The sequence below is a fragment of the Sesamum indicum genome, linkage group LG3 (assembly GCF_000512975.1).
Source record: "Sesamum indicum cultivar Zhongzhi No. 13 linkage group LG3, S_indicum_v1.0, whole genome shotgun sequence".
NCBI classification, from domain to species: Eukaryota; Viridiplantae; Streptophyta; class Magnoliopsida; order Lamiales; family Pedaliaceae; genus Sesamum; species Sesamum indicum.
The window spans coordinates 24,256,169-24,280,179 of record NC_026147.1 but is presented as its reverse complement, the minus strand read 5'-3'; the positions used below and the strand labels follow the sequence as shown (position 1 = coordinate 24,280,179).

General features: G+C 34.2%; 5 protein-coding genes across 6 annotated transcripts in view; 1 reads left to right on the top strand and 4 right to left on the bottom strand.

The window, feature by feature from the left end:
* The window catches only part of LOC105159452 (pentatricopeptide repeat-containing protein At1g77405), a gene marked incomplete in the record, with an annotated part of 2,384 nt that extends 1,044 nt beyond the window's left edge, over positions 1-1,340 (bottom strand). Inside the window, 1 exon segment of the mRNA XM_020692197.1 lies at positions 12-1,340. Within this exon segment, the coding sequence (XP_020547856.1) occupies positions 12-1,207 (1,196 nt within the window).
* Positions 5,523-7,833, top strand: LOC105159451 (amino acid permease 3-like). The gene is made up of 6 exons (XM_011076523.2): positions 5,523-5,802; positions 5,901-6,134; positions 6,236-6,329; positions 6,420-6,634; positions 6,748-6,887; positions 6,988-7,833. Exons 1-6 carry the CDS (start codon positions 5,685-5,687, stop codon positions 7,639-7,641), a joined length of 1,455 nt encoding a protein of 484 aa, XP_011074825.1. The 5' UTR covers positions 5,523-5,684; the 3' UTR covers positions 7,642-7,833.
* LOC105159449 lies at positions 12,006-17,206 on the bottom strand. The gene is made up of 9 exons (XM_011076522.2): positions 16,928-17,206; positions 16,230-16,845; positions 15,467-15,833; positions 15,248-15,383; positions 14,563-14,663; positions 13,919-13,984; positions 13,416-13,505; positions 12,583-12,759; positions 12,006-12,444 (listed from the first exon to the last, which is right to left on the bottom strand). The coding sequence occupies exons 2-9, from the start codon at positions 16,754-16,756 to the stop codon at positions 12,406-12,408; spliced, it is 1,503 nt and encodes a 500-aa protein (XP_011074824.1). The 5' UTR covers positions 16,757-16,845; positions 16,928-17,206; the 3' UTR covers positions 12,006-12,405.
* On the bottom strand, positions 18,045-19,833 carry LOC105159448 (1-aminocyclopropane-1-carboxylate oxidase 5-like). Its single transcript, XM_011076521.2, has 3 exons — positions 19,670-19,833; positions 19,201-19,433; positions 18,045-18,903 (listed from the first exon to the last, which is right to left on the bottom strand). Exons 1-3 carry the CDS (start codon positions 19,769-19,771, stop codon positions 18,318-18,320), a joined length of 921 nt encoding a protein of 306 aa, XP_011074823.1. The 5' UTR covers positions 19,772-19,833; the 3' UTR covers positions 18,045-18,317.
* Positions 22,668-24,011, bottom strand: part of LOC105159447 (protein translocase subunit SECA2, chloroplastic) — a 12,438-nt gene continuing 11,094 nt past the window's right edge. For both annotated transcript variants that reach the window (XM_011076520.2, XM_011076517.2), the window contains exons 32-33: positions 23,747-23,856; positions 22,668-23,250 (exon numbers count right to left, since the gene is read on the bottom strand). The gene's annotated coding sequence lies outside the window, so the exon portion shown is untranslated. The remainder of the gene's footprint in view (positions 23,251-23,746; positions 23,857-24,011) is intronic.

Genomic DNA, 24,011 nt, shown 5'->3' with positions numbered 1-24,011 from the left:
TACAAAATAAATTATAAGTATACTCTCTAGGAACTGATCCTCCCACAACCAACTCCACCAGAAAATCCCTTGCCTCTGCTACTCTTCCCACTTCACAGAGGGCATGAATTATCGGGGTATAAGAACTCGAAGTGGGCACCCCATGACTCCTCTCTTGCATCTTCTTCAACATCTCAATAGCCTTGTCAACCTCATTGACGGCGCTATAGTACCTAATGAATGAATTATAAGTAATTTTATTGGGTATACATCCCCTTTTAGCCATATCATCAAACAACTCCAATGCCCTCCCGATCCTATTAGTCTTGCAACAACCATTGATCAAACAATTATAAGTCACCACATCCGGAACAAACCCTTTGAAAAGCATTAGCCGGAACAAATGATTTGCCTCCCACAGCCGTCTCCTGATGGCCTTCCTAGAACCAGTCTCCAATGCGTACCTACAATAAGAACTAATCAAAATTGTGTAAGTAAACACGTCCGGTGGGCATCTAAACCCCGGCAACTCCATTTGGTCGAACAAGAACTTAGCTTTCTTGAAAAACCCAACTCTACAAAGCGCGTAAATCACATTATTATAAGCACAAACATCAGGCTTGCAGTGAAACTGCTTCATCCTATAAAATGCAGCCAATGCTTCATTCACCAAACCCTCCTCTCCCAGAGCCTTAATCAAGCAAGTCATAGTAGCAGTGGTCACAAGATTGCATTTTTCATACCTTCTCGACATATTCTTCAAGAAATCCCAGAATAAATTCATTCTATTACCCTTGACTAAAACGAGAGCCATCTCTTTACAGGTCTGCTCGTTGTGTTGAAACCCAAAATTCGTTTCGACCCAATAGTAGAACTCAAGTGCTTTTTCGAGTCCAAGATTCAATCTTTTGGGGTCTCTATGAGCTGCAGGGCCAAGAATCAGAGAACCCTTTTGATATTTAATTGTTTCTTGTTTGAGGTTTCTCTGCTTGAGTGGAGAGCGATGGCGGAAGGATCTTTGACGACCAATGGATCTTGGGGATTGAAAGAGGTATAAAGGGATTGATCTTAGGACTTGAATGACAGTTTCTGAAGTCCAAATGAAATTGTGGTGCGGCGGAGAGATGGCATTGAAAGGTCTGTTTTGGATAATCGCCCCCAGCACTTGGCCGACAAGGTGGTTGCTTTGGGTGGAGAACCGGCGGAGGAATGGTGGCGATACGAACATTGATAAAACGAGAGGAGGAGCAAAGAGAAAAATTGCTCTTCCTGTAGCAGCTGGGAGACGAGTTCTGTTTTCACTTTTGTTTTGGCCTTTTTAGTTATTTTTCCTCTTTTTCTGTCTCATGACATAACAAAAAAAAAAAAAAAACCTTTTCGTAATAAATTGAGATAATTATATTGCATATTTTATTTACACAAATAACCTATTTAAATAATTACATATATATTTTTTATAAATATCGATATTATTTACATAAGTCATTCATATTTTTAAAAAATTGTATGCTTCACACAAAACATTGATATTACTACGCAAACTATTATATTTTCTAATTGTCAATTATAATTATAAAAAAATAAAATAATTAGTATAAGTAAATTATAAATTAAGAAGTAAAAATTAATTATCTCTGATATTTTCTTAAAGTGAATGCATCAAGTACAAGATGAAATCTGCGATTACACCATATTAAGAGGCTTTACATCCGCAGCGTTGTTGACCCAACCAAGTCCAAGTCAATCTGAATTGATCCAATCTAGGCCCAATAATACTAAAGCCTATTACAGATCAGTTCATGTTCTAGATATCCATTAATTAAAAAGCCCATTACCAATCAATCTGCCATATGTCGACGGCGACAGATCCCACTCAATCAGGGCGTCAACATCACGTGCAGACCCTCACGGTCAAGAGTCAAATAAGTCAAAACATTCTGAGTGCAGTCAGCGGGCGGCTGCTCAATGCTATGAGACGCGGAATTGTGGGGCGAGACCAGCTTTGACCGATTTCCAGTTATAGTGTACATCTGGGTCCCCAACTTCCTTTTCCCCTTGTTGACCGGCCCGTAAATATGGATGGTTACGTACATGTTTTGAAGTGGAAGGCTGCCAAATCCAAGTTAGGAACCTGTATTAACACCATAGAGGTATTAAAACTAAAATTTATACATAATTAAAAATATAAAAAAGATATATAACTATGATCGTTATTTGAGTGAATAACATAATTCACGATCTATATTATATGTGCATTGAATTAAAATAGTATGAAATGGCTAAACACTATGACATTTTTGACAAATAATTGTGTGAATGGACCTCCTACCCCATACACGTTATTTGAGTTATTCTTTTTTAGTTAAAAATCAGGAAGCAATAATAATTCATGATCAAGACAAAATAAAAATCATCATTGTTGATCTCAGGTTTTATTAGTAATATAATTATACAAGTCTCTATTATGGCACTCCAAATTCTAAATATGACATCCTAGCTACCTATGTATATAGATATATATTTGATGTGAGGCTGTCCTAGCATTACGTGCTTCTCCTACATACCTTTGGCAAGAATTTTGACTTGTCGGCACACCAAGACAACTAGTCACAACACAAAGGACCCGGTTTCATTATTGCCCTAAAGACTCTAACACTACCAAGAAAACTGTCACAAGCAAAATGGCGTCGCATTCACATTGCATATCAACCCAAACACTCTTCCTTAATTTAATCCCCTACTACCTTCTACAATAAAACTTTTACTTTTACACGCAATTAATTATAGGTGTGTGTATATATATGGATCATCCCTTCCAATCTACATCACAATTAAATTAACTTGAAATATTTTTACCATACAAATACTTAAATTTACGACTAATAAATAGGTTTTCATAACCATTGAATTCTTGGGCTATTATATATTCATCCCATTTATTACAAAATTATTATTAAAAGTTTCGTGAATTACAAAAATTCTTACTTTTAAGTTTTTGGTTAGATTTTTTTTTTTTTTTTTGATGAAAATAGACAAGTGATCGGAGAATCAATGGTTATGTAAGATAGTGGTTTGGTCGAGAACTAGCAAGTGGAGAATTGTTGCATTAATGTTGTATTGTCGTGTGGTTGTGTGACATTTAAGACATGAAATGGGCACGTAATTTATTGAATGAAATGTCAACTATATGGATAACATGGTAATGAATTTTTTAACATGACACTATATATATATTGTATCGAGGGTGATGATACAGAAACATTATCCGTAGCAAGGGATCATACATTGATTCTCTCTTTCTTGTCTTGTCAATATATATAAATTAATGCATAAAGGAAATGTGTTGTTAAAGTCCCATGAATTAAATTCATGATAATAAATATATAAGTATATCTGAATGTGTATGTATGTAGATGTAGAATCTTTGTCCATAATTCCGACATCATATTCATTTATTTATACACATGTTGAGCTGCATGCACTGTAATTAAATAAAAAATGAATTTTCTTTTTGAAACAAAACTTTTTTTTATTAACTTTTACGATATTTATATCAAGTAAAAGTGATAAATTAGTATTTTTTATATAAATTAATTATAATATTAATATCAAACATCTAAAAACTAATCTAATAAAACTCGTTTTAATAATAATAATAATTAAGGTTTAGATTTTAAAATTATTTATTTAGTAAAAAAGTTTGAGTTTAATTAAATTATATTATATACTTATATCTACTTTTATAATAGTAATGTCTAATTGTATATTTTCTTGATTAATATATTAAATAATGTAAATTGATTGCTTTTTATAAAAGAAAGGTAAATCTTGACAGGCATCTATACTTTTCCTTTTTTGATTCTTTTGAAAACGTACGGTTAGTTAATCTATGACCTTTAAGATTGTCCGCCTCATTACATTAAACTAATAACACCAACGACTTTTTTCCAAGATTTTGTCATACTAAATTTTCAAAAGAATTGATTCCAATGTATCTTTTAATTAATATATTTATTAATTATCAATCCTTTTCAAATTCAGCGACCATTTCCGATTCCTCATTCATGGAATAAATTAATTACCAGAAGAAACATGCATCCTACGACCTACGTTTCCTAGGAAATTAATTTCAAGCAAGGAGAAAATACAACAAGGTCCGTGAAGAGAGAGAAAAATAAAATTAATATCTTTCATCTCCGTTAGAAAAGACAATTATCGTTGTTGGGAAAATTTTAATCCAAATTGAATCTGATCGGACGTCAATTAATTATATGAGAAATACAATATAGTATTTAATTCAATTCATGTGGGATGTCAATTTAATTCAAAGGAATAAGTATTTAAAATTTATTTTATTTACATGTAAAGTTTTAAATGTAAAAATCTTACCGGCGTGGTCAAATATTATGGCTCACGAACAACGATTATTGCTGGTTGGTTATTCTAAGGAGTGGAGGTTAATGATGTCTCTTTCTTGCAACAATATTTGAATTTCTCTTGCCTACCTATCATCATCATTTATGAACTAATGCTGACCATTATGCAATACTTTTAATTAACAACTTTACATAAAAGAACATATATAATACTTTTATATTATAAATAATAAGAAGTAATTCACAATTACGTGCGATCGTAATAAATATTTGCAATTATTTTAATTACGTACTACATAAATAAATCGAAATATAGTTGCATTTTTCTTAAAATTTTGTATTTCAAAAGCAAATAATTAACCTTAATATAATTGGACAAGAGGAATTTATATTTATTAATGGAACAGTGTCCAAAATAAGGGAGAAGAACAATGCGTGACAACTTTCGAAAGGAGTACATATATGTTTTTATGTAATAAACCTTTCTTTCCTCAGAGTTTTGAGGGGACCAAACATTGAGAGAATAAGGTAATAAATAAATGTTCATCCATCAAGCCCAATTAATTATGCTAAAATTATATATAATGCATCACCATGAATGATGTTTACACAAAACCAATCTTGGACTATATTCCAATTCTATATTAAACAAATGTTTGACCCATAATTTGTTGCATCACTCAAATACTTATGTTGTTATGTGTTTCACTCGTTAGTTATTTATTTATGACATAAGTGGTCACACTAGAATCGTAAAATTGTAATTGATGGCTTTACTTTTTATTTCGTGTTTGATGATTACTACGCATTTTCGTCCGCTCCAGGAGGAGTTGGTCGGCAAATGAAGTTTCGCAGCAGTACTAGTAAATAGTAATGGTTGGTGCTTTTCAGGTCCATTTTATTTGGACGAAAATGTCATTAAATATGTGAGTTTTATTTTGTGTTTATTTTAATAAATGTGAAATATTACTGGTGTTGTGGAGTGGCTTGAAATTAAGACAAAAGCGAAAACAGACAAAATAAAAGGGACCCAATAGAGGAAGCGCGTGTGCCACAAGAGCAATGGGGCTATGGTGAGTCTGTGAGAACGAACGTGTGTCACTTGTATTCATCATTTTCAAAACGTGCTTGCTTCTCTACGCTGTATTTTCTCTTATATATACTCTCCATCTCCATGCCCAATTTCACCTGCGACCTCATTTCTCACTTCTTCACACTTCCGACATTTGGAGTCAAATTCGTGTCTGTATTCCTAGTTCATGCACTGAAGAACAACCGTCTCAAGAAGCACTACTGCTTATAATTGGTTTCTAGGAAAGGAAAATCAAGATGAGTGAGAGCGCAGGATCAAGGCAAGCCCACAACCAGGTGTTTGATATCTCCGTCAATGTGCCTAATCAGGGTGGCTCCAAGTGTTTCGACGACGACGGCCGTCTCAAAAGAAGTGGTATTTTAACAACAACAAACTTACTTGAGCTTCATTTTTCTTGATTTTTGTGTGTGTTGAGTTATGGTATTTGAGTGTGTGGTGTGTTTTCTTGATAGGAACTCTATGGACGGCGAGTGCCCACATAATAACTGCTGTGATTGGGTCTGGAGTTCTGTCCTTGGCTTGGGCCACGGCCCAGTTGGGTTGGGTTGCTGGTCCCTCTGTCATGTTCATGTTCTCCATCGTCACCTATTACACTTCTACGCTTCTCGCGGCATGTTACCGCTCCGGCGACCCGGATACCGGCAAGAGGAACTACACTTACATGGATGCTGTGCGGGCCAACTTAGGTGAATTTTCCTTAATAATTTTGAGATGACCCTGTCTGTCATGTTCTTTTTGGTGACAAGTAGTGAAATAGACGGTGGTGTTGTTCTTGAATTTCTTTCAGGTGGGTTCCAGGTTAAGCTGTGTGGGGCAATTCAGTACTTGAATCTTTTTGGAGTTGCTATTGGCTACACCATTGCGTCATCTATAAGCATGATGTGAGTACACATAGATTTTGAGTATCGTAAGTTTCTGTTTTTTGCTCAGTTCAGTATAGATTTATACTCATTTGTTGATTTATGGAACAGGGCAATTGAGAGGTCAAATTGCTTCCATTCAAAAGGAGATGACAGCCCTTGTAGAGTTTCAAGCAATCCTTACATGATTGCTTTTGGTGTTGTGGAAATAATTTTGTCCCAAATCCCAGATTTTGACCAGATATGGTGGCTCTCAATTGTTGCTGCAGTTATGTCTTTCACTTACTCCACCATTGGTTTAGGCCTAGGAATTGCTAAAGTTGCAGGTACAGAAATAAAGAAAGAAAGAATCCTTTATGTTCTTTTCTTTTCCTTAACAGATTTCTTGATTTTGGATTGTTTAAATGAAACCTGATTTTATGGCTTTAAATCTCTACAGAAAATGGAAAAATCATGGGAAGTCTCACTGGAATAAGTATAGGTAAAGTCACTGAAACACAGAAGATATGGAGAAGCTTCCAAGCTCTTGGGGCCATAGCTTTTGCCTATTCTTACTCCCTTATTCTCATTGAAATTCAGGTATACACTTGTTGTTCTTGTTCTTCTTTTAACCCAAAACCCATAAATATTTCTGATGTGTGAACTGACTTTAATTGGACTTATGTTATTTAAATGACAGGATACTATAAAATCCCCACCATCAGAATACAAGACAATGAAGAAAGCCACCCTTCTAAGTGTAGCAGTAACAACAATTTTCTACATGTCCTGTGGCTGCTTTGGCTATGCAGCATTTGGGGACATGTCCCCAGGAAACCTCCTCACCGGTTTCGGCTTCTACAACCCTTACTGGCTTCTGGACATAGCAAACGTCGCCATTGTGATCCACCTCATTGGTGCATACCAAGTTTTCTGCCAGCCCCTCTTCGCCTTCATTGAGAAAACAGCTCTAGAATGGTTCCCCGACAGCAAATTCATCACCAAAGAAATCGCGATCCCTATCCCGGGCTTTAGGGCTTACAAGCTCAACCTCTTCAGGCTTGTTTGGAGAACAATCTTCGTGATCGTTACGACCATCATTTCCATGCTGATGCCGTTCTTCAACGACGTTGTTGGGATTTTAGGGGCCTTCGGATTTTGGCCTCTGACGGTATATTTCCCTGTGGAGATGTACATCAAGCAGAAGAGGATTCCCAAATGGAGCACAAGATGGGTGAGCCTCCAAATTCTAAGTGTTGCTTGCTTGGTAATATCAGTTGCTGCTGCCGCTGGTTCATTTGCTGGAGTTGTTTCTGATCTCAAAGTTTACAAGCCTTTCAAGACTAGTTACTGATCATTACTTGAGTACTTTCCAGATTCAGATTGAAAAGAAAGGGAGAAGCAGAAACAAAGATTATTAGAAAATTCATGTTCATAACAAGTAAGGAAAAAGAGTTCATGCATGTATATGTATTAATGTGGGAATCAAGAATGCCATATTTTCCCAATGCAATATGTTCATCTATTTACCTAAATCAGATTAAGAGGGTGTTTGACTAAGCTTATATTCTCTAACATCTTATAAGATGTTTTGAGGTTTTATAGGTCTTAATAAAGTATTTGCCAATATTTTTTTTAAAAGAGCTTATAAGATTTCAAAATAAGAAAAAAAAAATCCTTATCCATGCACTCACACACTCTATGAGTGTTTGCAAGCGTTTTAAAAAAGCACTTTTCAACTTTTGATTTTAAAAAAGCACTTTTAAAGTATTTAGAAAACCAACTTCTACTTCTGAAATAACTAAGAAAAACGCCCTTTAAGTCCTAAATTGCCTGATACTAATATCGACGGCCGTCCACGTCTCAGAGCTGTATCATTCTTACATCAAACTAACAATATCATACTAGTTCTTTTCTTAAGAGAGTAGGTAAAGCAAGAAACTAAAACAACACTAAATGATGTGAACTACTTTGATGAATAGCATTGGCATACCTTAAGCACCATCAAAAGTGTGGTTTTCAATGGATGGGAAAGAAAACTTTCTGTCCAATCCCTCATGTGATCATCCAAACAGCATGCTATGTTTTAGGCTTAACAGCATATCCCCGAAGGTCGTCATGCAACCCAAATCGCTCATCATTTGAGATGTAAAGAGGGAGTTTTGCATTTTAGATAATCACACGTATGTATGTACTTATAACTCTAAATGTGAAGAGTAAATTACGTTGATATTGCAAATATATCATTAAGGTAAATTAGACACTTCTCAAAAATATACTTTTAATTTTGTAAAGAGTAGGTAAGGAGTGTTGGGTTGATTAGATTTGACTTTAATAAGTGTTGATATAATTTACAGTTATATGAATGATGATAATTGTCTCGAGTCTCGAATTCTTGAGGCCTTTCAAGAATTACTCATTTAGGTGGCAAACACCTACAAGTTTTAGAAGCAAATAGACTTCAATATTTATGTGGTGGGATCCACCATATACTGAGAGTTGCACATTTCCACCACCTAATTCTACGAAATTTGTACAAACGACACGTATTAGTAATGAGGGAGTAACATGATCCTCAACAAATAAAATCAACTTTTTTTAAATAAGTGAACCACTTTCTTGAACCAAGTATATATAGTAGCCACAATTACTCTCCTTCTTCCAAATTTAATATAATTATATATAATTTTTTTGTGATTTGAGAAATTATATCTAGCATCTTGAAGTTTGATTCCATCTAATGAATTACTCCATTTGTTAGTTAAAATACACCGAATTTGTTGACATTAATAAAAAAATAAAAAAAAAATCTATCTTTATCCCCAGTTGACTTATTACTGACTTATTGCAGGTTAAATAATTTTTTTTATTATCAAATTACCCTCATACGTCTTCACGCGTTACTGCATGTGAGGATGTATATCTTCACCGTTTAAAGGGTAGTTTAGTCCGAAAAAAATTATTTAACCTACAATAAATCAATAATAAGTCAATTTAGAGTAAATATCAATTTTCATTCACTTTTTCTATTGATATCAGCAAATTCAGTATTTTTTTACTAACGGAGGGACTTATTTGTTAGACGGAAGCAAATTTTAGGGGTACTAGGTGTAATTTTTCAAACTACAGTACAAAGGATCTACATATAATTACACCAAATCTTAGGGAGGGGAGTGTGATTATCCCCATATAGTATTGATAGTGGTATATCATATCTACCCAAAAAAAAATATAAAGAATTCTACAATATTACTAAAATACCACTAGAGCCTCGAGATCCATGTATTCTTCTTTATTGTCTTGAGTCGGGTCGTCCAATCTGACCTGCTCCAACAACTTGCTCTAACGGCCAGGATTTAGACAATAGTTTCTCTGACAGCTCACTGATGTAATGTGGACCAAACAAAGTAAGGTATATGACCCTATTAATACCTTCATTCAACTGCATGTATAGTAGAACAGATCTATTACTTTCTACTATATTTAATTTTAGTTCGAATATAATTATCACGATTTTAAACTGTCATAAATATCAATAGTTGGGACCTCCTAATTAACTTACCGTACGTTTCTCTTCTGATGAACCACATTTACATTTGAATAAATATAACCCCACACGGAAATCGCCATAATCTATTCGAATAAAAGTATAAATTATGAGATAGTGGGTGGGGCTGCTGCTGCTATTCAAGAACGGGTGGAGGAGAAAAGTAGTAATTCAAAATGAAACATCCTTCCTAGAAGAAGCTCAGCCTTTCACATTCACAAATATTAGTAAATACCTTCTTCTTATTTATTATTAAAAATAAATTAAAAACTATAAATAACTTCTTACTAGCCAACTTTTTTGCAGTTTATTAATAAAATTATAATTTAATTATTTTAAAATTTGAAACTTCAAGTATATATATCTGGGAATTTAGAGTAGACTCTTAAATCTATGTATGGGTCACGAGGGGCTGTTTTGCATATTAAATCTGAAAGAAATCCCTGAAAAGATACCACTAAGAAAATTTATACTGCTAGAAGCACTACCCTACTACAAATATTCAGCCCATCTTTTACTTTCTTGTCTTTATTTTTAAAATATAATTCTCAACTCAAATTCAAATAATCATAAGATATTCGCAAATTAATTCCTCAGAGACAAATTTCAAAAAAATATTCAGAGGAAATACTTTGCTTTGCCTCAAGATTGAAAGTTGATAAAATAAAGAGTAAATCACAATGGAGATTTTTGTTATGATTATAAATATTTATTTTTTGTTTGAAAATTATAAACACAAGTAATGGCCGTCTAATTAATATTCACTGCAAGAAAACTTGATATTAGTGACAAACTATCAATTAACAATTTTATAGTTATTATTAAAAATATATATTAAGTAGCAAATAATTTTTATCTTATCACTATATAATTATTAGTGACAAAAATTATCGCTAAACATAATTAGTGACACATCTATGATGACAACTTAGTGACAACTATTGTTTGTTATCACTAAGTCATCACTATACATGAGTCACTAATTGCATTTAGTGACAACTTTATGCACATTTTTATAACTAATTCTTTCTAATAACAAATTTTATAGAACAATTTAATTATTAAAATCATGAAATTCATTATTGTGATAAAATAAATATTCTTGTCACTAAATATATATAGTTAATGATAATACTAAAAATGTCACTTCATTTTCATGTCACTAATGTTCTATTCTTTTGTAGTGATTCTCTCATAAAAACCTGTTATAAAGGGTATTTATTAGACAATCGTTAATTTTTGAAAATTTTCTTTATAATTTTTCAAATAATGATGGGATATTTTTAGTTATGATAAATCTAAAAAAAGTTGGTTGTAGCTTATCCTAAAATAAACCAATATTGCTACATCAAATTAGGTAGGGTGGCAGCCGGCGGCGGCACATTCGGTGGTGGTGGTGGTAGGTGGTAGTGATGATATTGAAGATCTTTCCGGGAAATCATCCTTCCCAATTTGCGTAATCCAATCACAGCCAGATCAGTTCTTTAATCTTTTGAATATAAATAATTAATTAGGTGAAAATGGGGCACTAGGAATGGAGCTCCAAGAGTGATGGAGGGGCAAAAAGGCCTTGCTATCTTTGTCCAGATGCATCATACATAATAATATCATTACTTCTAATGACTCGTCGCACAAAGACACCACTAATTAACTAGTAATTATGACACAATTTGTTTATTTATTTCACTTTTCTGAGTGTCTGAAACTTAGCATTTCATTATTTTTCTGTACGCTTTGGTCAACTTATCAATATTGTAGATTGTTTTCCATCATCAAGTTGAAATCCTAAGCACAACCACCAAAAGTTAGAAGAGGGTGTTTACAATAATTTAATTTAAGTGCTTATCAACTTTTATTTAAAAAAGAGCGTTTTTAAACTACTTAAATTGGACATTTTTAACTAAAACATTATACAGCTTATTCATAAAATTATACATATTAATCTCTTTCTCATTTTTTTGTTTGTATTTTCAATCTCAGTTTTCAAATTTTTGAAACAGTAATTAAAATAAAAATATATTTATTTATACTTATTTCCATTGCAAATATATTAATTTAACATCACAATTCTATATAAAATAGAATCTCATCAATTAATCTAAACATAGACATTTTCCACCAAAAACTGAAAATGAAAACACAACCAAAACTTTATTGTAAAACATGACTACTGATGGGTAAAATGGGAGCAGGGCTTATATATCCAATTTAGGCCTGGGCCGAACATGACTTGGCAAAGCCCAGCTTAGTCCGATTCAAAAATATTCAAAAACAAACTTACAGCAGAGGGAGAAGATGAAGCTTTCTCAAATCGCCAAACTTCCCAATAAGTTTGAAAACGGTAAATTATGGAATGTAAGTAAACTGGTATCTGCATAACTTTCCGGCTAAGGATGAAAGGGGAAGTAGACTACATAACATGAGATGAGACAACATATGAAGCAGAGAACAACATTCTTGAAAGGGGAAAAAACACCAAGTATTTCTATCTTCCTGCATTATCAGTGACTTAAGCTTCTTCAACTTCCCGTCTCGATCACATTCTTTGCTAACTGAAGAATCATTAAAACCTCATCGAAGTTCCTCTGCACTAAACTTGTTCCAGGCTTCCTATTAAAACATACAATCCCATGACTTAGTTAACCTCACAAACAGTTTTCTGTTCAGGCCTTCCTATCAACAACAAGACATATCAAAAGCAATGCAAGAAAATGATGTCGCTTCCGTTGTGAGAACGAGGAGGATTACCTTCAGAAGATCAAAAACTTTTTCTGCAATATACTTTTGCTGAAGAGTAGCTCCTTTTTGTTGGACTTTGTCCGGATGGACGCATAAGTTTGCCTTCTTGTAAACCTTTTTTACTGATTCAGACGTAATCATGTCCGTTAATGAAACTGGACGCCAGCCGCATTCAGGCCACAATACCTGCAAATCATTCCACACATATATATCTTTGCTGTTTAATAGAGAAAAAATATAGCACATCTCATATTCGTCACATTGAGGCAACAAACTAACCACACTTCACAGGCAGGTCTACAGTAATTTACAAATGAATTTTCTTTTTTAACTGCATTTTAAATTATCATAAAACTATGAAGCATAATCTTTTTAATGTTCAACTTATGGCAGACGGACTTGCAAATCTAACGGTCAAAGGTTTCAACTTCATTACCACTACAGCAATTGAACATCTGGCTTAGCTCATAATGACTCAATGGCTACTTACTAGTGGTTGGAACAAGACAGAAATCACAAGTTGACCATAATTTACAGACTTGTGCTTCATTCGACGATAATCATCGATGTGTACAGCCTTCAGTGCCCATAAGAAACTAAGTTCAATCTTAATCCCAAGGACTAATTCAAAATTTTAAAGCTAAAAAGACTGAACTCAGATGTCATGTGTTCATATCAAGCCAATAATTGAAATCAGTTTTATAATCTCCAATTTTATCTGAGTGGCACTCTGAGGAAATTCAGACAGTAGTAGCATGATGTGACATCCTAGAAAGCCATGTTTTGGTGAGTTTTATACATGCCAGATCTAGCAATTATGTAAACATGGCCAAAAGACCTACCTGCTGCAATGAGGACAACAAGGCACGTAAGTTGCCTTCTTTTCCTGCTGCCCACCGCTTTATATCGTTGTCCAAAGTTTCGGCAATCCTCTGGAATCAAGGGTATCAGATGAGAAGAATAAAAAGGTTATGGAAACTCATAAAAGGTATAATGTCATTATTTTGGATGTACCATATACATGTGATGTGATTAGTGTGCTTGATAGTTAAGTGAGTGTTTATGCATGTCTCATATATATATATATATATATATATATATGAGGGCATGAGGTGGAGTGTTAAGCCACATTGCAGAATCAATACACTTAAACACGTCTCTCCAACCCCGCAAGAAATGAAGACAATAACTATTTTAATCAGTCCTCAAGTTTTCAACTTCCTCAAATAGAAACCTCAACCCTGCCCCCACTCCCCCAAAACTGACTTGAGTACACACTATGGTGTATAGATATAAAGGTCAGTAAACCTTGTAATGTAATCTTTAGATAGTCGGAGACTCTTACACGTTTCTCTTCCTGCTCAAGCTGACTCTGATGATCACGCTGATTCTTTTCAGCAACTGCTTCACGCTGGAAAATGAGAACATATCTAGTCTTAAAAATCCACTGAATAAAATCATCATCCAGATCATAAGAAACATCCAATGCGAAGCATGTGAACAGACATTCTCTGCTCTGTCTTCCCTAAGAAACCCTGGAACTCATTGCAAAAACAAAAAACTGGTTTGAACTTATAGAACCTCTTTCCAGGAGGAAGGAAATGATAGGAAGACAGCTTCACTTTCCACTTATATTGATGATAATACACGAGGAGGCATGAGAATTACATGATTTAATGGATAAACAAAAAAGAAGTGGCGATATAAACTCCGAATTATTCAAGAAAAATGTCGATCACAGCACAAGCAGCCGATGGGTACCATATCAGTATTTTCTCTGATCTCTCTGCTATTCAGTGACGCCGACTATCCTAATACATCTCTGCTATTCAGTGACCCTGACAATCCTAACAACATATTTTAAAAATTGTCCTAGGGAAAATACAGGGTAAGTGAGCAAAAGAAAAGATGTAAGATGGTTGTCTTGAAGGAAACAGGGTAAGCAAACAAGAAAATCCCTATGCAGAATCTAGTAGTAGCGTAACGAACCATGCGTGCGTTCATTCTCATATGACGATTTAGCCTAGCTCTTCGTCTTTCTTCAGGTTCACCCTCAATTTCATGAAACTCTCCAGACGAGGTGGCAACATCTGCAAGCAGGGATGTAACAAGAGATTAATGAGGGCACAAAGGAAAAATAGAAAAGTCCTAGGTGATTCACACAAATACATATGAAATCTCAAGTTAAATGGGAAGGGAAACATGACTTGCATTGAAACTACAAGTTTTCATTTTGACATGAAATTTCATGTTGCACAGACATCAAATCCTAATAACCTACTAGACATGGATTCATTTGCATGTTCTGGAATAGTTTAGTTGTATCAGTAACTAACTCACCCTAATCTATTAGGCACAAGTACCAGTTTGAACAGGATTATAAATTAATCAGTTAGTAGGTCACACAATACTTGCCAGCACAAACTAGACATACCTATCAGTTAGCAGTTATGTCATGTTAACATGTCTACAAATGTTTAGCATCTGTGTCCTAGTATCGGATTTATGTAGACAGTTAATGTGATTGATGTATTGCTTTCAGACTTTATGTCATACTCGGGCAATAAAATGATTCAGTTTGCAAAGCCTGCATTAATACATTTTAGAAAACCTATATTTAAAGGACATATGGAATTATTTTCATTATAAAGTTTTCTTTAGCCCGTGAGAGTACCTCCAAAAAGTGAAGAAAAATCATTCCTGACGTTTGTGCCAGATGAGGCCTTTTTTGTGCTGAATGCGGACCGTGATGAAGTTTGCTTCACGTCAGGCCCCCTCTCTTCATGGAAGATGTCGTCAAAGAGGGAATCCTAGATCACAAAAAAATAAAATCCATCAAATTTAGTAGCATCACGCGGATGTAGCAGCATATTTGCTAGACTTATTATTCCACCTGAGACAGAGAACTTGGTCTTGCATTATTCTTTTGCCGTACACCATTACTACCACCAAAAATTGCATCTATATAGTCATTATTCTCAAACCCAGCTGTGCCTGGACTTGGCTGCTTAGCTTCAGTCCTCACTCCAACTTTTGGACCACTCCTGGTACCTCCCATGATGAAATCATCAAAGTCATCAATTGAAGATTGAACTGAACCTTTTCCTATATTTTGGTCTGAGGGCCCAGCAAATGGCCAAGAGGCATCTGACTGAGATACCGATGATTCAAAGACTAAGAAAGGATCATCAGCCACAGTTGAGCTTGAGTTCGATGTGGAACCTTTTGGCGCTGGAGGGATCTTTATCTCAGAGTATCCTCTGTTGGATGCAATATATAAGTAAGACAGTCTATAAAAGAAAACCAAACCCAAAAGGCAAAAATGAACAGAAAAGTAATACCAAACCAGGAACTAACTTCACTCAATTCTCCCACCATTAGTTGTTATGACCGTTCTTTAAGATAACCCAGCAATGCATTGTTCCGAAACAATATAAGAAGAAATAATATATCAAATAGAAGTTACTTAGAATTCATTACAAGGTTCCAGTACAGTCATCAGTTATCCATGACAGCATAAAATAAAATACTTCCTCTAACAATCCTAAATCTATTATTGCATACTTCGAAGATAAAGTGGTGCACATAACTGCATTGTACAATTGGAGAATAATTAAATAATCAATCCACAAAATTCAAGCATAATCAATACATACTCTGTCTTTGAAGGGCTAACTCCACCGAATCCCGGTATGAAATCATCCAATCCAGCGCCCTTTTTCTCATGCTTCCCACTGGAACTGACCCCAAAATTTCCAAACAGATCATCCACTGGATCTTTCTGCTTTGACTTTGAACCCAACAAATCATCAAAAGCATCGAAACCTCCAGAATTCCATGAATTCAGATTACTACTACTATTCTTCCGATTAATTGAGCTACTAAACACGGATTCCAAATCAACCCCTCCATATTGATTCGAACTCGGGACGGGACCACCAAAAATATCATCATCACCAAAAGAATTCTGGGATTGCTGAGTTTTACTTATGTTAACATTCGATCTAAAAATTCCATCCAGCTCGTCAACAGGTAAGGAATAAGAATCATCAAACGAGGACGTAGAAACGGTGCTATGGGCTGTGAAATGGGATTTAGGTTTGGGCTTCGATTTCGCCATGGGAGCTGATTTCCCATGGGCTCTGAATCCAATGCTCTCAACCAAGACCCCAAATTCATCCATTATTATGAAAATTCTACTGAAATTCAGCTACCAATATAGCCGTCTGGTGATAAATTCTTGTCTGTACACGAGGAAGAGATTCTCTTTTCCTAAAAGAAGCAAATAAAAGAAAAATGAAAAAAAAACCCGATGAAACAAAATTCAAAAAAAGGGGAGTGAGGATAAACGTACCAAAAATATACGAAAAAAGGGATTGAAGGAGGGAGTAAAATTTCGGAAAATTTGACGGGATGGGGGGAGGTGGAGTGCCTATATTCTCTCCCGCAACGTTTGTCGGTCGACGCAATATTATTATTGTGGTGGGATTCTCTTCTTGCGATGATTGAAAGACGCTTGGACGAATGTGTGTGTGTGTGAGAGAGAGAGAAAGAAGGTGGGGTTCGGTGAGGGTGGGCCAGCAGGCAGACAAGACGGTGGGACTGGTTCAAGCTGCCTCATTCTTACAGCTCAGATAAACACATACTTCCCTATATATATAAAATTTAAATAAATAAAATCAAATATATAATAAGTTAAGGGGTTATAAATAATAAATGAATTAATACAACTGGAATACGCGTATAATCATTATATTTACATACATGTTTATGGTTATTAATAATTGAACATAATCTTTTGACTTTTCCAAAAATAAGGTGAAAAGAGTCCAACATTTTTTAGCATGAATCGAATTTCCATTTAAATTAATGAAATAAAAATAGATGCTAGTTTCAAAATAATCTGATTTCTTTTGATACATATATCTACTTTCAGTTTTTCACAATTTAATATTCGATTGGTATAATTTATTTTGATTAACTTTCATAGATATATATATTTAACTTAGTCTCAAAAAGACTACAATGGCCCCTCCAAAAAGGTAAAATAGTATTATGGTCAGGTTAAAAATCGATGCAACCCAATTTGAAATTCAATATCAAAGCCTAAACAAAATCCATTTCCCAATGGGTTGGGTTGCAGTAGCCACCCAAATTCGACACACAGTGTATGGGCTTTGTGGACCGTAAATGGGCTAGAAATAGTAACAGTAATCTGACACATGGTCTAATTACTAAGAATAAGAGGGTGTTCGGCTAAGTTTATTAACTCAAAATAAGTGTTTGACAATTTTTTTTAAAAAACTTATAAGATCTCAAAATAAGATTTTTTGAAATTTTATAGGCTTTTTAAGAAAAAGTTAATTTTTCTAACTTTTTTGTTAAGATCTTATAAGCTATATAAAATTAATATATCAAAAGAGTAAAATATCCGCATTCATATACTTACACAACACACTCTCTCTCTCTCACACACTCACACACTAAAGTTTAGCCAAACACCCTCTGAAAGCAATTCAGATTACACACAAATGCAGCAGCCAAAATTAATATTCTAGACAAACAATAAGGTTGACAAACTGCTAGTTGCCAAACACATACAACATAAGTATTATAGATTGCCAAGTACAGCATTTCGCTATGGCGATGACTTCATAACTATCTTCAACACACACACACACATACATAAACTATCATTACTTAGCACACGTAATGTAGTCCCAAGCGTACATCACTTCAAACTTTTATATTGCTTCCACGGCTTGAAACCTTGGTTCTTTAGCTTGGAATTTTTGCTCAAGATAGATAGACATATAATCTTCAAATACAAACTTAGGATACTTGGTTGCATCCTCCACCTTCTTCTCCACAGCAGGTTGTATAGTGGCCTTGAGTGATGGATTGTAGAATGAAGCAATCGACCTCCTTTGTCCATCCGTCTGGGGCACAACCCTATGCCAGATACTCTTGTACCTTCCGTTGCTCAATACTTCAATCTGGTCACCTGTGTTAATGACTATAGCATTTTTCAGGGGTTGCACATCAATCCATACCCCGTCTTTCAACATTTGGAGGCCCTTCACCTCATCATCTTGGAAAAGCAAGACAACGCCTCCAGCATCGGTGTGGGCTCTAAGCGCATTCACCTTCTCTGGGTAGGGGCATGGTGGATAGTGGCTTACCTTGGTTCCAAAAAAGGCTGCATTGTCTATGCCACCATCGAAGGCATTTTTTATGTAGCCTTTTGGCAAGCCTAAGTTTTCATCCATTATTTCCATGACTTTATGTCCCAATTTCTTTAGTTCGATCCTATACTCCTTCATGGTTTCCCTATAATTAGAAATATAATTAGCAAACAATTGTTGAAAAATTCTACTCCCTTTATTTTTTATATTTCCATTTCAACTATGAGTTAGACTGCAAAATATGATACTTCTATTTATAGTCATAAAGTTCTGACAAGAAAACAACTAATCCTACAATAATAAGGAAGAGAAAGAACGAGTAGCTAAAAATTCTTTATTGCAGTTAGTCCCATACATGAGTGCAAGGGACTGCATTCTTTTCACAAGTTTCCATCTTCAATTAGGCTTGAGAACAACAACAACAACAATAATAATAACTTACTTGAAACCAATTGTCTTTGATGGCCACTCAGTATCATTCTCATCCGAGAGTAGGAAAACATCTTCCCAGTCCACATTTTCTATTTTCTCCGCACTCTTCTTCTCTACCAGATCGTTAAGTAATTGCACTGGTTTTGAGTTCTTAAAACCTTGCTCCCTTTCCAACTTATAGCATTCGGTAGCCACCTTCTTCACCCTCTCCAAAAGCTCCTCAGTGATGCCATGGTTGATTAACTATCATGATAAAGAACTTAATTAGATAACGTATAAACACAACCGACCCATATATATATATATATATATATATATATATGTAAATTACATAAAAAGATGCATCAACACAACTTAATTAGATAACGTATAAACACAACCGACCCATATATATATATATATATATATATATGTAAATCGCATAAAAAGATGCATCAACACATGAACGACAAACAACTTCATCATCATTTTTTAAGTACCTGAAAGAATCCCCACTCTTCACAGCAACGATCAATCTCAGCCAGAGTGTCGGCCCTCTCTTTTCCCTCAATTTTTGAGAAATCAATCACTGGAATCCCCATTTGCTAATAATGCCAAGAAAACCAACCAATTTAATCAAGTGCACTAGCTGCCCTTTTCAATTGTTGCCACTGCAATGGTATGTTGCTGTGTGGCTCGCCCTCAAGCCTATTTATATAGAAGCAATGCAGTGTCACCAGACATCTTAGGATCACAACTCTTTAAATATTTTATATATGTTTCTACTTTCATTAAACTTATCAAATGATCGCATGCAGCACTCATTAAAGTGAAGGCCGTAACGGATGGTGACACAATTCTTACTACCCCGACACAACCGCCTTTGATTGTTGATTCTGCAAACGAGGTCAAAATATTAATTACAGTTAAAAACTATAACAAAATTTTTGATATAGTTAAAATCATGACAAGTACTAATTAAATATAATCAATACTTAATTTTTTTGTATGAATTTTATTTAATTGTGGTGAATATTATTGATTTATTATGATTTTTATTTTATTTTAGTGAGTGGTATAGTTAGAGATCAGTTGAATTAATTAAACAACTGATTTGTAGGCAGAAATTGTGGGTTAAGGAAGTTGAACTGTATAATAAAACAAAGGAACATACATATAATATATGTACAGTCAAATGTTAATTTAGTGCACAACATTTTCCAACCACCTCATATATATACGTATACTGTACAGGAAAAATCGAGTAGAAGTATAAATACATGATAGTAGTTAATTTTAGTTGCAGGATGCATAATTATGATCTGTAACTGAACAAGCTCTGCTGTAAGAAAATCTTCAGCGTCTGATTTGATATCGAGTGTCAGAATATTGGTGTACATGGTACCTGGTACAGGTAATACTGTTGATGGTTGGATTAACAACAAATATATATATATATATATGCACTACTGTGTTATCTGATCATCATCATGACATAATTAGAGTAAGTTAATTATTTTATTTATGATTGATCTGAATCTCGTACGATCAAATTTAGGTTAAATATTTCATATTTTGTTGTTTAGATATATACATGATTAGGGTCGAACATTTTAATTCAATCATCGTTGGATGATTTAGACAGGAAATATTAATAGTGTTAGTACGTAAAGGTACATGCATGCAAGGCTGCAGGTAACATGGGGATTGAATTTTTTATTTTAAACATGTTTCATTTTCTATTTCAATTAACATATACATGATACGTATATTAAATCTTTTCCTAAGTAAAATAAATAATTATATCATTTTATACACATAATATGTATATATTAAATAAAAGAAAACATGTTGTATAATTTGAAAAAACAAATCGAATTCCGGTAACATGGTTTTCATAGTAAAAATAAGTAATTAAATGCATCACTACATATGTATTAGAATATAGTTAAAATAAATTCCCTGGGCTAATATGGAGCATGAAAATACACATAATTACAACTTATACTTTAATAAAGAGGTAAAAATTTGGTTGAGATTGATGCATCTAATCGCCTAGAAAAATGATTTTTAATTCCCATCCACTGGAAAAGTTCAATTAATTACAAGACCCACATGTTGCTGACCAACTTGTTACTATCAATGCATTAATTTAATTCAGAATTTAAGAGCATTATGTCCAGGATGGATGTACACTCATTTCTGCCCTATTTCTTTCATTCTCTCCAAATTACATTCAAACATAAACTAATTAGGACTTTCAATGATTAGAAAATGTTATTAATTTAAACAACTAAAGTGCTTTGGTTAGATCTCACTCATTTGACTTTGATAATCCACACTACTAATTCTGTTATTATTTTTTTAATTCATTACATCATTCAATATTATATTTATATTTAAGAATATATCCAAATTATATATTAATAATTCATATCAACGAATACGTTCAAACGATACAAAAAAACAACAAGCTATCATACAAGTAAACACGTACCGATATTACTCGAAAATTTGAAATCTTAGGGCCAAGTGATAAGAATATTATTCACTGATTAATCCCATTTTTGTTTTGATTTATTAGTTCTTAGTTGTGCAATCTTGCTGTAAATATATTAATGAATATTTTTTGTGATTGATAAAATCTATTTATCTCTCTATATGCAATTTTTTTTTAAAGAACATCGATATTTCAAAATTAACCAACATATTATTACAACATTCAATATATAATACATTAATATTTTTAAATCAATCAACAACTTCAAAGCAAACAAATACTACTATCAGAAGTAGACTAAATACCTATTATTTCGTAAGAATCAAACTCACGACTTCTTAATTGTGTTCATGCAGTTGGTGACCATAAAAATCAGTTTGTGGGGGTGACTAACAGCAAACAATTGTTTACACAATGATGTTTGGTGTTTATGAATAATAATAATAATGATGCAGTAAATAATAATTTCAACTTGGTGAGTGATCGAAGAAAAGATGAGGAATGGGCGATGTATCTGTAATCATCATTAACTAAAAAATAATATTTGGTACGGACATAGTTAAATTATGTACTCTCGGACATGGACATGCGTACAAGTTTATGAATGGGACAGCACCACTGATTGCCCATTAATTGCTAAGGTTTGTCTAAGATTTGTTAAATGGAATGGGGATTAGTCGATTGATACTTATAATTATATCAAATTACATATCGCGGAGCTGTGAATTAACCGTACAAAAAATAGACAGATCCCAATTTACAACGAAATACACCGCTGTCAATTATCGTTCGATCATAACTACCAATGAAAGAACATTTGCCAACGATTTAACTATAAACCACCGTTTCTTGATTCAGACAACGCAAGTTGGCAATCATCCAAAACAGCAGAGATTGAGGTCCAACCTGTAGGCAATCATTCTTGTAGCCAAATTTGGGGCAAAGAGTTGTAACCGAACATAGCATGACAGAAAACTTTTATGCACAACGCATAACAATCAGACATAACAACACTTATTTGTCCTTACAACAAAAGATGATCGGCCACAAAATCAATCTCATAAGTTCGTCTTGTTTCTACCAAGTGAATTATTATGTGCTGATGGCAGGCATATACACCACAAAGGGACCACAAATGATCTTTCTATTAGCTCGTACATATGTGTCGAATGTACACGTCGTTTCCAGATAGAATATATAGGTTTGGAGATCTTCGGATGTTATCGTACAATCACAAACCTGTTGAAACTTAAGTGTGATCAGAAATCTGTTTGTTTGGGGTCAGATTATACGACGAGTATGGTGTTTCACAGTGCTAAAAACTTGAGTTCTCGATAATAGTCAAGCGACCAATTTGCCATCTCGATATTTGGTCAAGAATCCAGCCCAAGCACGTGAGTTGGCTCAGTGTCAGCGGTTTTCTGTAGGAATATTGAATAATGTTCTCCATAACTGCAGCAAGTTGTTGAGTGATAATGTGGCCAACATTTTTAGGTTCTTTGAGGTCAGTTGCTTCCAACGGATGGAGCTGAATTCTTTTGCTGCCATAACAGGATTCGATCACTTCCCAAGATATAACTCCTGCCCATAGAAAACCATAGTGAAACAGACATTAGACGAGTTGGTCAAAACTTTCTCGACCAATATCAATGGAGAATATAATGGGAAAAGCAGAGAAGCCATGATCTCTATACTTCACTTATTTTGCTAAAATCACTTTACAGCTAACCTTGTTCTTTGTCTTAGCTCTATAAGGACAGCAAGAGCCAATTCATCAATGATCAGTCTTTAGGGGTCTGATTCACAAGTAACTGATTATGAAAGAGAACAGTTTGCCGAGAGTAGAACATCCAGGGAACATGATTCTGTTTATCTCCATCCTCCAATAATATTGTCCTTAAATTATTGCCCATTTGAGAATGTGCTATCCAACATTAGTGACATTATACACCCTACCCACATTTGACAAATTGCATCTAAGGTCTTTGTTGCCTGGAATGTTCAGCTTAGCAAGAAGGGTTTTCTGACCTTATAGTCGAGTGAAAATTTCATCTCTAAGCATAAACAAGTATCTTACCTTAATGCCATTCTCTCACGCTGCATAACAGAATATCATTCCCTCAAATTGGAGCAAGCCCATCATGTGTAGCAAGGGGAAGTTATAATCCATCAAACCTAACATCTGTCCTGCAAACAACCAGACAATTTTTGTACTGCAACCATAGTCTATATTAGGAGATAATAGAGACAGAAAAAAGATAGAGAAGAAGAATCACAGTTCCTGAAACTGTAATGTAAGCAACTAATCTGTCTTCACCAAGTATTACCCAAGTAAATATGTT

Bases quoted from the DNA above. Each gene is read 5' to 3' on its own strand.
- LOC105159451 (XM_011076523.2), top strand. From the start codon at position 5,685: ATGAGTGAGAGCGCAGGATCAAGGCAAGCCCACAACCAGGTGTTTGAT. The intron at 6,330-6,419 runs GTGAGTACACAT...TTTATGGAACAG, and splicing joins GCGTCATCTATAAGCATGAT to GGCAATTGAGAGGTCAAATT. The intron at 6,888-6,987 runs GTATACACTTGT...TTTAAATGACAG, and splicing joins TTATTCTCATTGAAATTCAG to GATACTATAAAATCCCCACC.
- LOC105159449 (XM_011076522.2), bottom strand. From the start codon at position 16,756: ATGGATGAATTTGGGGTCTTGGTTGAGAGCATTGGATTCAGAGCCCAT. The intron at 13,506-13,918 runs GTAAGAGTCTCC...CCTTGATTCCAG, and splicing joins TTGAGCAGGAAGAGAAACGT to AGGATTGCCGAAACTTTGGA. The intron at 12,760-13,415 runs GTAGGTCTTTTG...AATGATTTGCAG, and splicing joins TGTTGTCCTCATTGCAGCAG to GTATTGTGGCCTGAATGCGG.
- LOC105159448 (XM_011076521.2), bottom strand. From the start codon at position 19,771: ATGGGGATTCCAGTGATTGATTTCTCAAAAATTGAGGGAAAAGAGAGG. The intron at 19,434-19,669 runs GTACTTAAAAAA...TTATCATGATAG, and splicing joins AAGAGTGGGGATTCTTTCAG to TTAATCAACCATGGCATCAC. The intron at 18,904-19,200 runs GTAAGTTATTAT...TTCTAATTATAG, and splicing joins TCAAAGACAATTGGTTTCAA to GGAAACCATGAAGGAGTATA.